We start from the raw sequence: 17853 nt of genomic DNA on the forward strand, positions 1-17853 counted from the left end.
TTAAAAAATATAAGGAAATAAATGTGTAAATATAAAGAGGAATAAATAAAAGAATAAATAAAAAACATAAATCTGTTAAAAAATAAGGAAATAAATTAATGAATAAAAATAAATAAATTTGTTAAAAAATAAGAAAAAAATGTGTAAATATAAAGCGGAGCAAATACAAAATAAATAAATTAATTAAAAATATGGAAATATAAAGGTTAATTTTGTCTTTGTTTTTCCCTTTTCCCTTTCTTTTTCCTTTTGATTTTACATTTTGTCAGGACTTTTTCCTTCTTGTCATTGCTTTACTTTATGGACTGAGCTGTCAATCAAATGGCTTTGGGCAGGGCATTCTGTCCAGGGTGAGTAGTTAATATCTGAATAAAACAAAAAAATGGGAAAAAAAACAACGGGAAAAGGGAAAAGCAAAGACAAAATTTACCTTCAAATTTCCATATTTTTAAAATTTTTTTTAATTAAATCCTCTTTATATTTACACATTTATTTCCTTACTTTCTAAGCAGATCTATATTTTATTATGGCACTCCTGTGATTTTATGATGTAGTGACAGTGCCAAATTACAAAAATAAATCTATAAAAGAATAAGCAAATAAAAGTGGAAATATAAAGACAAATGAATAAAATAATAAAGAAGAAATGTGCTTATAAATAAAATTTAAAAATAATATGGCAAGATAAAGCAAAATTAATAAAAAAATTAATCCATAAAAAAGGCTAATAAAAGTATAAATATCAAGACAAATAGATTTTTTTTAAAAAAATAAGAAGAAATGTGCTTTTCCTTTGCTTTTAAAGCTTTACTTTATTATTCTTTTATAGATTTATTTCTGTAATTTGGCACTCTCAGTACTCCATACCTGTCAAAAGTTTGGACACACCTTCTCATTTGATGGTTTTTATTTAATTATTTTGTACATTGTAGATTAATACTAAAGATGAGCATGTAGATTTAGTTTTTTTTTAAGCTATAAATATGGTTAATTTCACCATGAATGTACAAACTCTAGTTTTAAGGCTGTTCTAAATGGGCTGTTTCACTCTGAAAACCAATGACTTGCTACTTCAGGATAAACACACTGAGATGAGCAACCATTGGTCATTCAGGTGTTACATAGCACCTGGGTCAAACTCCTACTAACTCGTAAACCTGTGAGGATGACTAGTAGGGCTTGAAGAAGGACAGAAGTAACCTCCTTCCTATCTTAACAGCTTTTATGTCATACCTCTGAGTTTATAACAACGACAAAAGCCCATAAAAATGGGTTTTCACCATATGTGACGTTTAAAACAGCTGCGTTATGGAAGCGTCCATATCTAACAGATAACTCAGCAACGATGGAACAAAAAATATTCTTCAAATGTTGTAAGTGGCTTTTTTGGTCTCTTCAGAGCCAAAACAACCTAACGTCCCCAACCTTAAATTAAAGAAGCTGCACTTGTTTATACAACTATCAGATATGGAGCAACATAACCATTAAAACTGAGTCATTTTATGTCTGTATAATAAACCTGATCCCAATTTTCACACTCCTTTCCCACTTTTAAGGGAAATTTATGAGTTTTTAAACAGCTGATTGGTCTACTATCTCCACCAGCTTGTTGCTAAGTTTGTGTAAGTGCCCCGTAATGCTGAGCAAGGAGTGAAATTTAGCAAAAAACGCTTTCCAAAGTTCACATTTCATCCTCCACCAAGAGAGGGTGTGGTGAGTTCATGACCTTTATGAGGGCAAGGTGATCAGCTACCATACGGACACAGAACTCTCAGTGTCATTATCTGTTCTGTGCTGCTTCAGTGGGTTCATCGCTGATATTTAAAAAAGGACACTCCTTTGTAATAAAAAGAAAAACACAGACTATCGGTTTACTTGCTATAAAAACTAAACAGAAGAGGGCAGTGCCAGCGTAGTTAATTAGGAGTCATCAGTGCGTCACAACAAGATCAGACTTTGTATTCCCCTCTTTTCTCCAGGGAATCCAGGCCAAGCAGTCATTTTGACCCTCCTGTTGTCCTCATTTATGGGCACCAAAAAATATTGTTTCCTTGTCTGAAAAAAATCCAAAAACTCAGCAAAAAAAATCTCCAAATTTCTGAAAATTTGCAAAACCTTCAGAAAGAAAATTCCAATAATTACTTCAAAGTTTCCCTTGAAAGTTTTATTTTTAAAAAAAAAAAAAAAAAAAAAAATCGCCCAAATTTGGCAAGAAAATTCTTGTAATTTTTTCAAAAAATGAGTAAAAACCTTCCAAAAAAGTCCTAAAAATATCTAGTGATTCCATATATATCATTAAAACTTCTAATATTTTCTTTAAGAACATTCACAAAAAAAAATCAACCAAAATCCAGTGAATTTCGCTGGATTTTGGTTGATTTTTTTGTGAATGTTCTTAAGAAACATTTTCAACATTTATTATTTTCCACCAAAAAATGTTGAAAGATTTCCCAAAAATGTTGAAAATGTGGACATCAGAAGTTTCACTGTGAAAATATATTTTTTCCCACATTTTCAAACTTTAAAACGGGTCAATTTTGACCCGCAGGACAACATGAGGGTTAAAAGCAATTTTCACGACACACACACACAAAAAAAAAACAACACAGTTTGGATTCAATGTATGTATTTTCGTAGAGACAAAGACAACTGTCCGTTGCTTTGAATGAAGTACAATAAGAATATACAGTAAATGCACCATCTTACTGACCAGAATTCTAGTTATGACTGAATTTGAATTTTCCTTCAAGTTAACCAAGTTTGCATGTTTTCGACATTAATCACAGACACACTGACGAGTGCTAGTCCAACGCTAGCACTGGCTTAAAATACATTTAATGATCATGTCACATACTGCCAGTCCATGTAGTACAAAATATATTGTTAAAAAATTAGCTGGTGGGATTTCAAAAAAAAAAATAAAAATCTGACACAACCCTAAAAACCCCAAAAATTGACAAAAGAAAATTGCACAGAGGTAGCAGCTAATCTGTATGACACTACATGGCACTGGTCGATCAGAGGAGTAAAGAGAGGCACACTGACTCAGGTAAAGCAAAGGTTGGGTCCCGAATCCAGTTTAAAATGTGCTCCGAAATTTAGACCCAATTTAATGAAGCCATCACTTCAATAAAATGAGACTGATATTCACATTTGATAACAATGAGGTCCATAAAGCATTCTGTGCTGCACAAATCAAATCGGAAATTTAAAAAAAAAGAAAACGGCACAAAAACAGCAGTTGGAAGCTCTCGGAAGCAAGAAAGCAAAAATTTTACATCTCAAGGCCACCAATTCACCACGGCAGCAGTTCACATTAAACTCCCTCCCAGCGTTTAGATTAAAAACAATAATGAGCTGATAAATTACAAAGCTTTGGCCTGACTTGGACACTAAAGAAAATATGTTTTTCCTTTTAAGAGTTTAAATCAAAGAAAATCCTGTAAGCTGTTGATTTATCAGCCAGTTCATGACCGACATGTCAGAAGAATCTAAAGAAAACTCTCCCTGCATAAAACAATGTAAACACACACACCAACAACATAAAAAGTCACAGATGACATGTGGTAGCCTGAATGTTAATGTTGTGAGACTGAAGTAGTGAATGTGTTCATCTTGCTGATAATGCTACATTTGTACCATCTGACCCATGCAGCTTCAGTGAGGCCACAGCGAGTTCAAGTAAAGTTACAAGATGAGGCCAAATGAAGAAAATTCAGTAGTGTGGTAAACTCAAAAAACACCAACACGGGTCTCATACCGGGAAGCTAATCAATACTCTTAAGCTTAAAATAGTTAAAATCAGTTTTCACACATTAGACTGTGTACGATAACTTATATCACATCAGAACTGACCTCATTAGATCAATAAATCAACAGCAAAGTAAAGCTCATCGCTTCATCGATTCTTTCACCATCAGAGCAGACACAAAACTCAATTTGAAATCCATTCTACACATTTTAAACAACTTACTTTATATTTTACAGCCCCAACTATTTTGTTATTGACTTCAGCAGACCTTATACCAGTGATAGGGGCATAATGCAAGTCTATAACTTTAGCTAAATTTCAGAAATTAATGCAATTAAAGGAAATAATGCAACTAAATTGGCAGCTGTGATGTATAGATGTGAGGGATATTCTCAGTAAGTGGGTTAAAAATATGACAACTTAAATCTTTAAGACTTCTGATACTCAGAATTAGAGTTTCAACTGAATTCTGACTCTGATCTGATGAGTGATTTTTATGCTCGCCACAGTATTTGCAGCTCTACACTACATGTCACTTTTATTAATCAACAAAAGAAAATGTGCAAATCCAAACTTCCATTCAAGTAGTTGTGTGCTCAGAGTGTTTATGACATGCCGTCCTCGGGCCTCTTGAGCAACGCGCTGTACTTCATCGGTGCGCCGTCTGCTTTGAGCTGCACCTCCACCAATGTGAAGATTGAAATCACCTGTAAATATAAAGAAGAAATTAGGATGATTGCAGTTTACACATTCTGCCAGCTTGATGGGTCAAAAACACAAACTATCCTGACCAGGTCTGAATAAGATTGGTACCAAAAGTAGTCATATGAAACTTAAATATCAAACAAAAATAGGAGTTTGAGAGAGAAAAACGCTCACTAAAGCAACAAGAAAAACTTGACTTCCAAACAACTTAACAAATATATACATTTTTACTACACGAGGTCCTCGGTTTACGACGTCCACGACCTACGGCATTTCATCGTTATGGCGGAACTGGTTACGTGGAACTACTTGGCAACCCTCTGTGATGAATGAGTGAAACTTTATCTCATTCTCTGGTCGTTTACTGAACCTTCACACAGGCTACTGTGGGCCGTAGCTAATGCCAAAATAACTACAAAAACCTGATAACTTAGCTCCAGAATTAACCGCCAGCTCTCTCTCGCTCGATGCACACGCACACACACACACACCGGCTTGGGACGGAGCAACACACACACTCCTGCTGACTCTCAGCCAATCAGAGGTGAGCTAACTAAATATGGCACGTTCACTAACATTAGGTAAACCTCGAACCGAACAATAAACATCGAAACTTCAACAATAACCAGTGCAAATGAGAAATCTGGCAGTGTGGAGAGAAAGTCAGTTAAAATGTGATCAGTGAGCAAGAAATTTGTATATTTTAAAAGAGATACGGCCAAAGAATGCATTTTTTTCTTCAGTGAGTTGGTAAAATTTGATAATACATTGTGTTTGATTATATTAGCACAAATCTAATTCCATTTAACCACAGTCTGGTGGTTTACTCTGACTGTAGATTCTATTTTTTATTCTTTGTCTTTCTTGTGCTGATAAACATTTTGAGAACAATCATAAATCCATAATACAGTGGAAGAACTGGATCAATACGTGGAACAACATAGTTGAATATAACTGTATCCAACGACTATCACATTTTACTGATGTTCTGAACACCCTTCAAAAGTACAATAACCCAGAGAAGAAATATGAAAGCAGGAACAGAGCGTGTTCCTATTGGCAGGTAATATCATAATAAGGCTTTACTGTGTTTGTGGTTCTCACCTGCTCTACAGGAGGATTCTCCAGGTCCTCTGGTGTCCAGAGCAGAGTCAGCTCTGATTTCTTACCCACCTTACGATGGTGGAACGTGTCCAGGCCCGCAATAGACTGAAGGTGGAAGCAAACAGTTTCAAATTGTTTCTAAAATTGCTTCACTACTGTGATGCTGGCTTGTTACACGATTTTGCTTTGCCTGTATCGTCACATCTTCACCCTTCAAACAGAACGAGCTTTATTTTTTGGTGAGTAATTATGTGTAATCTAAATGACAGCACTAAGATGAAAGTCATCTACACAGAACTGGAGGCTTTGCAGTTGAAAAATGACCTTGCAGAAATATACATATATTGTGAGTGAAGGTTTTAAAAATGGAGCTATTAGAGCTGACCTTGCAGTAGACTCGCTTCTGAACGCCGTACCGGAGAACCAGCACATCGAAGGACTGATCCAGCACGCCCATCACCATGGCCTCAGAGTCCAGAGGGCCACACTCCTGTGTAAAGCAGAACAAGAAAGCACTTTGCAGATATGTAGACAACATGGTTCTGACCTCAAGTCTCTGGTTCATATCTAACTTTACATTTTAGGCATTTAGCTAAATTACTGAACATTTGAGGTGGATACTCATAAAGCTCCTTTACAATCAAGCTGTCAGAGCCACGGTGCCCTGACAGCATTTTTCTAACCACAGAATAGGAGTAAATCGAGGAATTAGGGTGAAAAGAAATGTCAAATATCAGAGAAAGAACAGTTTGTGTTGTAGTTGGTCAAGCTTTTGATGCAATGTGATGAAGTAAAGCATCTTGTTGAAGTCACTGGCTGTCAGCATATTGTGATCTGGTTACCCACCTTCACAAACACTCCAAAGAAGAGCTCAGAGCTGAGCTCCTGGACTCTCTTGGACACGGTCTTCTTGTCATTGCAGTGTGATGCCTGTTTTTCGACTTCCTCTGTTGACAGCCCTAAGCGAGGCCCACAGTCTGTGTGCAAACATTTAGTGGACACAGGATGAGCCAAAGGAATACATAATTCACACATGAACATGACACTCACAGTAGGGGCAGGAATTGCAGAAACAATGGCAACAGGACAAACAATGCATCAACTCAGAGCGACGTCTGAGGCTGTTTTGTGCTTTTGTGCCTTCCTCCTTTACGCTGTCAACTAGATGCAACACAACAGAAGCAGTCTTTCAAACAATACAAATTCTGTCATCTGTATAAAAGCCTGTTTTTGTGTGTTTGTAAGAGTCCTTTGTAGAAAAGATGCGTACTCAGTGAGGAAGCCAGCAGCCGGTGCACTATGATGTCAGCGTAGCGTCTGATGGGTGAGGTGAAGTGTGTGTAGAGAGGAACGTTGAGGGCGTAGTGCTTAAAGAACTGCTCCTGCTTCAGCACACCAGTACAGAAGTACAACGCCATCTGGGAAGAACCAACGATCGAGATTAAATATAGAAACTTAAACAAATATTACTGGACAGGTTTTATGCTAAAAGAGTATCTATTCGGGGTCAACCAGTTATCATGTTGATTACCGGATCCAGCATTCATTATCCATCCATTATCTATTATTATTTCATTATCTATACATCGCTTAATCTTCATTAGGGTCGTGGGGGGGCTGGAGTCTATCCCAGCTGACTTAGGGTGAAGGCAGGGGACACCCTGGACAGGTCACCAGTCTATCACAAAGTTACGTATACAGACAAACAATCACACTCACACTTACGGACAATTTAGAGTTACCAATTACCCTCAGCATGTTTTTGGACTGTGGGAGGAAGCCGGAGAACCCAGAGAAAACCCACGCATGCACAGGGAGAACATGCAAACTCCATGCAGAAAGATCCCGGGAAAGCCGGGACGCGACCCGAGGATCTTGTAGCTGCAAGGTGAAAGTGCTAACCACCAAGCCACAGTGCAGCCCATTCATTATCTAACAGTGCAATAAAGTAAATGCATTTAAAATTGGTCTACTTTGGTTCTTGTGGAGCCACCTTTCTCTGTCTATATTCCCCATCTGGTTTCATGTATTGTCCCTCTCGCAGCACAATCTGATTAGTTACAGATCACAAGTAACAGCCTATCAGTACTGAAGTCCACCGTGGCAGTGAAACATAGAGGAGCACTGTTGTAAAACTTAACCAGCTCCCGTGAGTGTGTGTTGTTGTGTTTCGAAGGGAAAGTAGCAAAAACTGCCAAATTTGCCACAATATTATCATCTCTTGCTATGATGACACATGGCCAATGCAACTGGAATGGATTTTAACTACCGTGTGCTTTCGAGGCTGTGGTATTGCTATCAGGTTTAGTGTCACGCAGGTAGATAACGCAAGTGTGGTGTTGAAGTTTGTGTTTTTCTAAATTTTGACTCTGGCATTTTCATTTTTACTGTAAATGTAGACTGGTTCCAAATTTAGTGTTTTGTCTCCTTGATGACTAATAGAAAATAAAACTCACAGGTTGACCCCTATTATAACACTGCATATATTCAACACCTACAGATTTAAATCACTAAATCCTCTCTGTTTTCTGACTTACGACTTACTACTTTAAATGGTTTTCTTTAATGGCAACAACTATTACACTGCAGTAGGTATCTAATTTTCCTAATTTTGATGAAAGCATGTAAACATAAACTTGGTAAATGGACAAACATTCAACCAAACAAACAAACAAACAAACAAATAAAAGAAACAGAAAGTTCTAACCTGCATGGGTCTTGAGCACATGTGTGTGAGCACTTCTTTTCTGGCACTGGTATACTCATCATCACCCAGAGTGGTATTGAGACTCTTCTGCATGTTGAAGAAAAGAGATTTTGGCTATTAACACTTATCCAGCTACAGTTTTACTGTGATATGAGTGGGTGAGAAAAATAACCACATCTAACACAATAGAAAGTCTTCCACTAAAACCTTAACCCCGATTATCATCACCGCATTTTTATTTATTTGTGTGATCACATAAAAAGAAACGGCAAACAATGAGATTCTGTTGGATCACTTAGGTACTGACGTGTAACGCTCCTGCAGAGGACAAGTCAATGTCGATTCCCAGCTGATCACACAGCTCCTGCAGCTCATCCACCATCTTGGTCTTTGGTGGAGGGTGGCGTCTGAGCAGGGCCAACTCTGGGAATTTGCGGTAAATGTGGCTGGCTGTGGCCATATTAGCCAGTAGCATGAACTCCTCCACTAACCTAGAGATTGCATGATGGATTAGCAGTCAGAAGACAGAAGAATAACAACAGTAGGTCTTAACAGGTCCAAAAAGTTTTACCCAAAGCCACAAAGACCTGGAAATACACTAATGGGACCAAAGAGGACCTGAATGTTGTTTGAAATCTGGGACCCAAACCCACAAAGAACTTAGAAATGCTGAACCTAAGCAGCACTTTCATAATGCTGATTACAGTCACGTCTTCACTGAGCCTGACAGCTACTGTACATAATGTTTAACAGACAGAAGTGATGATGAGAAACAGTGTGGGTTCAAAAGCCCTTCACACTCATGGGTGAGTCTCAGACACAAGGGGGACCAATGAAGACCTTTAACAAGAACCTGACTTGTATTTAAGCCCAGAGAAATTCAAAGACAGATTTCACCAAAAACATACCTGTCATGTCAAATAAATGCATACATGATATTTAACTGAAAATCATTTGTTACTCACTTGTTACTGTCTCTGTACTGGTAAACATAGCAGCCTTGAGGCATCATTGTTTCTTTGTCCAGGGTGAAAGAAAGTTTTATCTAAAATATACCAAAAACAAACAAACCATAAAACATACACATAACAAAACAAAGAAAACAGCGGAGATAATTTACTCAGCACAAATGTTCTTGTTAAATCTTGTCCAGCCAACTGCTGAAATTGTCATTGACAGCTTTGCACAGGGTCTAAATGATTAGTAAGACTCAATAAAAAAAATGTAAATAACTGCATTTCCCATACTGCATGTATCGCTAACATCATACAAAAACTAAATTTTGAAGTTTTTCTCTTATCCAGACGTGTATATGGACAGATGTGTTTACCAAAGCTTTGCTAAGCCCTTCAGTATGCTTGATAAAGAGAACATAATGTTCACTCTCATGTCCTGTTGTATTTACATAGGTAGAAAGTAGTTCAAACACCAGCACTGACCTGGTCCAGTCTGAGGGCTCCTCCTGAGAAGCGCTGGGCTCTGAGGTTCTTGGCGATAGAGTGCAGATTGAGCACAGCCTGGTGGATCTCATCAATGGGGTGCATGGGGTCTACAGGCGGCAGCTCCTCAGCAGAAAACAACTTCTCAGGAGCCTCGATCATGCTCTGAGCATGATCGTAACTCAGCTTCACACAGGAGCGAATAACCGTACGGCCGAACCACTCACTCAGGATCTGGAGGGCAGAAACAGTGAAAAAAAACCCAACATACATCAATATTGTGGTACCAAGAGGGTATAGAAACAACTTCACTTTAATCAATTCAACAGACTTTTACTGTTCACTGAATGTAGTGAACGCACCTTTCCCTCAGGTGTGATCTTCCAAATGACAGAGAAAGTGAGTCTGTCGGTTAGAGGGTTCAGACTGCAAAGCTCCTCACACAGTAGCCTCGGCAACATGGGGATCACCTGAGGAGTGACAGAACACAAACACAGGGATGAATAACTACAAAAAATACTTAGTTATTTTTTATTTTTATGTAGAAGGTGAATGATGTACTGAAAAATGATGAATGGTGATATGCAAAAACTAAACAAAAAAACACGAATAAGTTTCAAAATATAGAAGAAGACCTGGTCAGATCAACATGTGATTTTAGGTGTGAGGGAGCACTAACCTTTTGAACCATGTACACACTAGTGGCTCTTTGGCTGGCGACGGCATCGAGAGCGTTGTCCTGCTCCACGAAATAACTCACATCAGCAATGTGAACTCCCACCTCAAAGTTTCCTGCGTAAAGAATGTACTGTTAAGATACCGCTGTTACAAAACCTCTAAGAGAAAATGTACAATTCAAAGGAACTATATTGATGACTGATTTTTGAGAGAGCACAAATTCACAAAGATTCACTTTCTACCAGTGTGAGTGCACAAATTTTTTAGAGTGGAATCACATCTGTGCACAGAGTTTTGAATTTTTGAATCCCACACGTCGGACTCAGATGAGATTGAAGTAAACCAGACCAGCTCATGTCATGGTCTTCAGATCTCTGAGACTAGCATTTTGTTCCAAAGAGACAATGAGCTTAATTTATAAATGTCCTTCTGATAAGCAACACATTGGTTGAAACAAAAAAAAGCAAAATCTGTCATGAAAATTAGCACAACAAACAAGTTTGCAAATGTATGCAAAATGGCAAACAGTTAGTTAGCTAGCTAGTAAGCATTTTTAAATTAATTTGACTATCAAAATTACTTTGCTGCAATGGTTTACAAACTAGATTATCTGTGAACAAACTAAATGTCATTTTAATCATTTGGTGCCAAAGGTTTTTGATTGTTAAAATAATAGACATCAAATGTGAGTCTTTGTCTCCATCTGGTGGTGAAAAACATCACCGTCCCAGCAGTTTTTATTTTGATACTTCTAGCAAGGATGTGACAGGATGACCTTTCACTCTAGTACAAAACTGAGCAGGTCTCAGTGTGAGTTCACAGTCGAATGCTCAAAGTGGCAAAAGTGAGTGCGACCAGTTTTAATTATTACAAGGGACACAACTCCTCTAACACGTTCAAATTTAATTTTGCTCGCTCAGATGTTGGCTCGCAGAAGGGGCAACAGCTTGTCAATACACAGCCATGCAATCCTTCATTACAATAATCGACCATCTCTAATTAGAAGTCATTACTGACATTCAGTGTGAGGCGGTAGTTTACCATCTGGGAGTTGTTTGCAGGACAGGGCATCATCCAGATCTCTGGCAGTCGCCGGGTCAATTGTGAAGATACACTCCGTCCTAAACATCAAAAACAGGGCTTTATGAAACATTTTTGCTATTTTCAGGTCTAAAATCAACATGGCCACCTATAACCAAACACCACATGACATTTTTACACAAAGATTCTTCTAAATATTATATATATGACTGAGTAAAATTTAAATTCAAATTTATTTATAAAGATATTGTAGTAAACTTGTTGACATGCGATAAATCCACACTTGACTCACACACTACTTTATATTAAATAACTAAGAAAGCCTTGGAGTCTTGCCAGTCTTTTCTTCAGGAGGAAATGACATCATGTGGAGCAGGTCGTGTGATCAGGAATTAACACACTTCCTTGAGAGGTGTTTTTGTAATGGCTAACTTAGTTGAAAGTGATTTCTCGGACACAGACACAATGTTATTTTCCATATAAAATTTGATATATTGCCAAAAAAAAAAAGTCATGATTATCTCAACTTAATAAAAAGAACATAATCAAAACTATTTTTGAATAAGCTCATTTTATTATTGTTTAGCTAATTAGAAGGTGGTTGTTATTAAATTTGGACTGTTATTTAGTTGACATCCAGTCAATTTTTTTTATTAATAAGTGATTGTTTCTATAATAAATAATTCTGTAATTTGTAAAGACATGATCATAATGAACATAAAAAACTTTTTTTTTAAACTTTTAAAATAAAAGTATGCAAGATATATCCCATGGACTTCAAAAGTCCCTCAGTTATATACTGACCGACTAATTTGAGCAGTCATTTGATAGAAGTCTACAGTGTGTCAGATGGAAGAAGAAAAAAGAACTGCATAAACATGTCAGGTCTTTCAAGTCCTACCTCAGGTCTCTCCTCTTTCTCATCTCCTCAGGTGGGATGGTCCAGGGCAGGTTCTTGGGGAGGCAGTCTAATACCTCATTTGAGAAGTCAGAAAAATCAACGTCGTACTCTGTCAGGATGCCCTCAGTCTCCGGCTCAATTTCTCCAGCTTGACCCAGTGTCTTAGCGAGTTGCCTGAAGGAAAACATTAACCGAGTGAACACGGCTGTCAAACCGGAACAAACCTGTATCTTCCTTCAAATGTCACACTCACCCCTCTGCAAAGTTGCTGTCGGCTGCCCAGTTGGTGATGCGACAGATGAACAGGGTGTTGGTGTAGTCGCCCGAGCGGGACCTGAAGTCTTCAGGACAGTCACGAAGGGGAACGTTAATCCGCGGCACCCGGTGGTCCACGGGGGAGAACATGGCAAAGGGCTTGTCTGGTAGGAACTTCAGGAAGCCAGTGGCAGCTCTTGAGTGTTTCTTTTCAACAATGTACACAACCTGGTAAACAAAGGATGAGGGAAGTAAAGTGATGCCTCTGAAATCTATTTATTTTTAGCATCAAGCACAACAGAATACAAATCACTGCTGAAGAAGTTTTTAGGATATTCTTAATGGAAAATGTTTTTCTTGATGCTTCTTTTGAGTGCATCTTGTGTGTTTATTGTGTAGAGACAACTTAACATAACCATCTACAGTCAAATTGTTTCACTTTGCTGTCATTAGAAGACTTTTACGACAGGTTTACATTTGTTAGGCTAAAGATGTGACTGCAGTGGAGGATAGTTTGATATTTAATATAAACAGCCAAGCCATTTAGAACCTTTGCGTCATTGCTTCTTGCTGAATAGGAAAAAACAGCATAAGTGTGGTTATTTTTTTCTGGGAAATGCCTGCGTAGAAAAGGAATGGCTGTGAGAAACACAACACAACAGGTATAAAGGAAGCTCACTTTAGCGGTCTTTTGGAGTATTTCCCCATTGGACCGTGGGGCTGGCGCTTCTTCCAGAGGTCCCCCTAGTTTCATTAAATGAAGAAAAATATTAAGATGCATTAGCTGAACTTTTCTACAACTGGTTGTATTATTTATTGATTTTACTGTGAAATAAATCAATAAATATAAAATATCATCAAATACAACAGTTTCTGTATTAATTATTACTCATGATAGATGCTGTGTTTGCTACTTCTTCACTGTACCTGTGTCCATGAGAGTGATGTTCTTCTGTTTGCTGATGAGTTCTTCCTGGTCGCTGCACTGGTCCTCTACAATAACATCAGGACTGGGGGCACGTTCCCTCTTCTTCTGAGCTCTTTGCATGATGTGTTCTTTCTGGGTCTCTGACTCACTGGCGCCCTCACAGTCAGTATCTGACCTCACAACCTAGCCAGAAACGTCTCCATCATTAATCGGTTCATCAAACTTTATGAAGCATATCAGCCATTCGGTACAACTCCGAGTAAAGAGCTAAAGCACAGATAGTAGGGGTGGGTGTCATAGAAGTAGCTCCAATAACAACAGTATGGCAAAACAGTGATTTTGCATCTGCAAAACTCAGTACATGTAAGATCATTATCTATGATACATTACAACATCTGCATATACTGAAGAGGAAAAAACACCTGTAAATGGGCAAAAAGTTGGAGTTGTGCGTTTATACTCTGCATTTTAGTGTTAGCATGTGTATTGTCCTAAATATATTTAATGTGTCAAATCAAGTACAGTGGTACCTCGCCACATCGCGGCTCACTGTTCACGGTCTCACTGATTTTCATATATTTATTATTGTGGTGAGCTGCGTTTAAGAACGACACTGGAGAACGGATATCTGTCTTTTATACACTCTGCAACCAGCAGATGCTTTTCCTTTGACACACACAGAAAGCAATACTATAGTAAATGTGGCAGGAAGTCATCAAACACACTCACGGTCCTGACAACAAAACACTTAAGCAAACTAACTAGGCTGACTAAACCACAAAAACACAATAAAACACAAACACTAACAACACTGTAACACTGACACCACAACAATGACATTTAAACCCCTAACATCAAGAACTCCCATGATTCATTGCAGCACAACAGTTCAGTCATAGACCGGCCCTGTGATCGCTACGTTATTTTAATTACTTTTGCGGTTAAATAAGCATTTTCTAGCCTAAAAAAATGAAAACAATATAAATAAATAAAAATATATTAAAAATTAAAATTAAAATGTGTCTGGAAGGCAACCCCTACAATGGATGAGGGACCACTGCACATAGCTCTGATTTGCTTTTTAACTGTTTGCCATCTTCCCCGTCAGTTTATTCTTCATCATTGTAATTTAGATAACATGCTTTCAGTTTATCCTCTTCTATTTAAGAAATGCCACTATGGGTAATCATGAAGTTGTCACTCACGTAAGTTAAACTGGTCAGGGGAATGCATGCTTTGATAAAAATATTTATATTTGATCACAGAGTACTGATAATATATTTCAAGAAGAAGAGATATATTACTGTACTGATATTTTGCTTACCTTCCACTGCTCCTGAGGGAGGATTTGCACCACCACTACATCTCCGTTCAGAGCTCTGTTGCGAGCTACAATCCCATCCAGGAAAATATCCCGTGTGTCATCCTGAAAACATAAAAGGCATGGTTTGTGTCCTGGTCGTCTTTGACTTATGATGTAAACACGCCCAGATGGATGTTAACTAAATAGCCATACAGTGTGTTGTTTTTTGCAGAATCCTGCAGGCAGGTTATTAAACAATGTCTAATTTATTCTGGATTGGCTAGCAGAACAAAAATGACACAAAGCAAGTCATACTAACTTACAGGAGATGGGATGAAAGCTTCATGGTACTTCTTGGGGTTGATTCTTATCTGTCCCTGTAGAGAAAATAAGGAGTCAGAAATGTTTCAATGCAACTGCTAACAAGAGTTACTGAACAAATTTCTGACAAAATTATAAACTGTACATCATTTTATCACCTTGTGTAACTTCAACCATCCTCAGTAGAGATTTTGCTTTTGTCTTGGGTTCTTACCTGAATAAGTTCCCCTCTTTTGAGGCCATGGGAAACATCCTCAGTGGTCATGTAGGGTTCAAACACTTGTTTCTTTTGCCCTCTGCCTCCTTTGTTCTTGTTCTTGTCAGCTGGAGAATTGGCACTTGAAGCTGAAAACGAAAGAACTCGGTGAAATTGACTCATCATAAATCACCAACTGTATCCAAACTACTTTATAGTTTAGTTGAAAAACAACTCACCTTGGGACTGCTGCTGTCTTTTTTCTTTACTGTGAGGGGATTTGGGCCGTGACATCTGGGCATCAGCAAGGGTCATCTTTGACATCCCTTCTCTGTTTTTCTCCTCTTCTTGGTGCAACATTTTCTTCTTTGACTTCTTCATCTTGTCTTGTTCCTGCCCACTAGGACTGGCTTTCTTTGGGGACTGAGGATGTCCAACGAATGAGTCAGTCTCCTTAGAGGTACCATCTTTGTTAGAGTCCTTGAATCTCCTTTGCTGCTTCTGCTGTTTCTTCACCTCATTAGGTTTTAAAGAACCGAGCTCCTCTCCGGACTCGATGTCTCCGTCGTGGCTAGTGGTGGTGTCCCTCCTCTGTCCCCGTCGCTGCCTGTCACACACACCCTGCTGCCTTTCGCAGTCCTGCTGAGCATTACGAATGCTCAGCTTCTCCATGTACATAGATTGTGAGCTCTCCTCTCCTCTACTTTTCATAGAGGATGGGGAGAAGTCACTTGAATCAGAGAAATCATAAAACACTTGGTCTCTTTTCTGCTGAGGTGTGTTCAGCCTGTCACTCTGGGCTTTGAGCAGTGGGTTCGGCCAATTTCCTTCCCTTTGAATTGATGAGTCCTTTGCATATTGTTCTAAATATGAGCTGAACTTGCTGCTGCGATGCTGGCTGAGAAGCCTGGCATAGGCATCTTTCTGAGGAGGAGTGCTGGACTGATTCTGGCTGCGCTTTGGCTCTCGATTCAGGTTAGCCTTTGACTGCTGAGGAGAATCCATAAGGCAATCTTTAAAGATGCTGTCTCTGTAAAGGCAAAGAGGGTACAGAAGAGTCAACACAGAACTTTCAAGCAGCTTTCACTAAGTAGTGTCTACAATTCAAAGCATGAAAAAAGCCAAGGTCGTTTTCTTGTTCTAATTCAATGGAAAGGAAAATGAAAATAGCTCGCTTGCTTCTGAGTAGTACACGTTTTCAAGTTACATCATATAGTAAACTGTTAAAAATATCTCATTGTAAATCATGTTACAAACTCAGACATGACTAGAAGTTGAATAAATTCACATTAACTGAAGCTACACACTGTTTCAGATCACTACACGAGAAAACAAAACCGTATCAGCACATTGTTTTAGTTTATAACGTCTCAACGAACATTTTCGCCCAGCTAACAGTTACTAGCAACGGCTGGCTAGCATCAGTTAGCTAGCTGCTCTAACGGCAGGTGTTGGTTTAGCTAACTAGCTTAAAGTCACACTGACAAACGGCGACGTTAACACGATAAACGACCCGAACATTAACGTAAACACACCCGTATAACAATGTCACCCATTACCTCTTTCACTACGATGTAAGTTGTGTAACGCTGAGTTTTGTGTCAAACGTCTTTCACAGCTAAAATGTGAGCTGAGACGTTCACTTCCTCCGTCGTCATGAACAATCTGATGCCTTTGAGGGCTGTCGGAAATTTAGCTTTCGCCGAAAGCAGAGAAACCAAGAAATCAAGATGTAGGACTGAAATCTGCGTTGACATGTAGCCCATTAATACAATATGACCGAAATAAACATGACAATTTTCCACATTATCTTCTCCTTATCATGTTATCTGCTGTAAGACAGTAGAGCGAATAAAGGGACGGTTGAATGTCGTCAGTTTAAGGCCTTGTCCACACGTAGCCGGGTTTTTGTAAAACCGAATATCCTGCCCCCTCCGTCTAGAAAAAAACTTAGGTACACACCACCTCGTTTTTAGAAAAAAACTTCAGCCACACCTAACCACATAAGTGTGTTTTTCAGCACATTCATAAGCATGCCGGACCTTTAGGTGGCAGTAGTTCCCCAAATCCTAGCAAGGTGGTGGAGAATAACCGTCCTTAACGTCGTCCTTCGCCTGTGTTGTTGAATGTGGAGCAGTATCTGGGCTTGTAAAAACAAGCAAGTAAAAAGCGCCTGTACAAGAAACAGCGTCCAAAACCTTGTGAGAGCATCCATACTGTTACCGAATGTAAACACAGGTCGCATATGTGACGTAAGAACATATTTTGTCGCAGACGGTGACGTTTCGAAACACAAAACCCCGGTTACTGATGTCCACGTGCAGACGCATAAAACGGAGAATTCGCAAATCTTCACTTTGGTCGGAGTTTTTAAAAAGAATCGTTTTTGATGACGTAAATCTGCGTTTTCGTGTGGATGATAGGCCGAATCATAGAAAAATATCTTCGTTTTGTGAGATACCCGGCTACGTGTGGATAGTGATGGCTGATCGAGGCTTTGTTGAAGCTTCGACACTTCATTCAA

At 38.6% G+C, this 17853-nt stretch overlaps 1 protein-coding gene across 2 annotated transcripts; it reads right to left on the bottom strand.

Annotated features, from left to right (window-relative positions):
* Positions 1 to 2609: 2609 nt before the first annotated feature.
* Positions 2610 to 17724, bottom strand: dis3l2 (DIS3 like 3'-5' exoribonuclease 2). Of its 2 annotated transcripts, none has more exons than XM_055014639.1 (21): positions 17372 to 17724; positions 15569 to 16359; positions 15348 to 15478; positions 15136 to 15189; positions 14834 to 14935; positions 13509 to 13692; positions 13261 to 13325; positions 12580 to 12809; positions 12327 to 12500; positions 11426 to 11505; positions 10386 to 10498; positions 10069 to 10176; positions 9707 to 9940; positions 9233 to 9312; positions 8575 to 8758; positions 8268 to 8354; positions 6831 to 6978; positions 6407 to 6537; positions 5946 to 6050; positions 5561 to 5665; positions 2610 to 4458 (listed from the first exon to the last, which is right to left on the bottom strand). In XM_055014639.1, the coding sequence occupies exons 2-21, from the start codon at positions 16332 to 16334 to the stop codon at positions 4357 to 4359; spliced, it is 3183 nt and encodes a 1060-aa protein (XP_054870614.1). In that variant the 5' UTR covers positions 16335 to 16359; positions 17372 to 17724; the 3' UTR covers positions 2610 to 4356. The 2 variants fall into 2 exon arrangements, with proteins under 2 accessions (XP_054870614.1, XP_023154018.1); XM_023298250.3 differs by lacking the exon at positions 17372 to 17724 and adding an exon at positions 16889 to 17326.
* Between the last annotated feature and the right edge of the window lie 129 nt (positions 17725 to 17853).

Source organism: Amphiprion ocellaris, chromosome 10 (genome assembly GCF_022539595.1).
Source record: "Amphiprion ocellaris isolate individual 3 ecotype Okinawa chromosome 10, ASM2253959v1, whole genome shotgun sequence".
NCBI lineage: Eukaryota > Metazoa > Chordata > Actinopteri > Pomacentridae > Amphiprion > Amphiprion ocellaris.

What these genes read in the sequence shown, in the direction of transcription:
- dis3l2 (XM_055014639.1), bottom strand. Translation starts at nt 16,334, where the DNA reads ATGGATTCTCCTCAGCAGTCAAAGGCTAACCTGAATCGAGAGCCAAAG. An exon ending in AAGACAGCAGCAGTCCCAAG is followed by an intron (nt 15,479 to 15,568) that starts GTGAGTTGTTTT and finishes TTTCGTTTTCAG; the next exon opens with CTTCAAGTGCCAATTCTCCA. An exon ending in AGAAGCGAGTCTACTGCAAG is followed by an intron (nt 5,666 to 5,945) that starts GTCAGCTCTAAT and finishes TTCCACCTTCAG; the next exon opens with TCTATTGCGGGCCTGGACAC.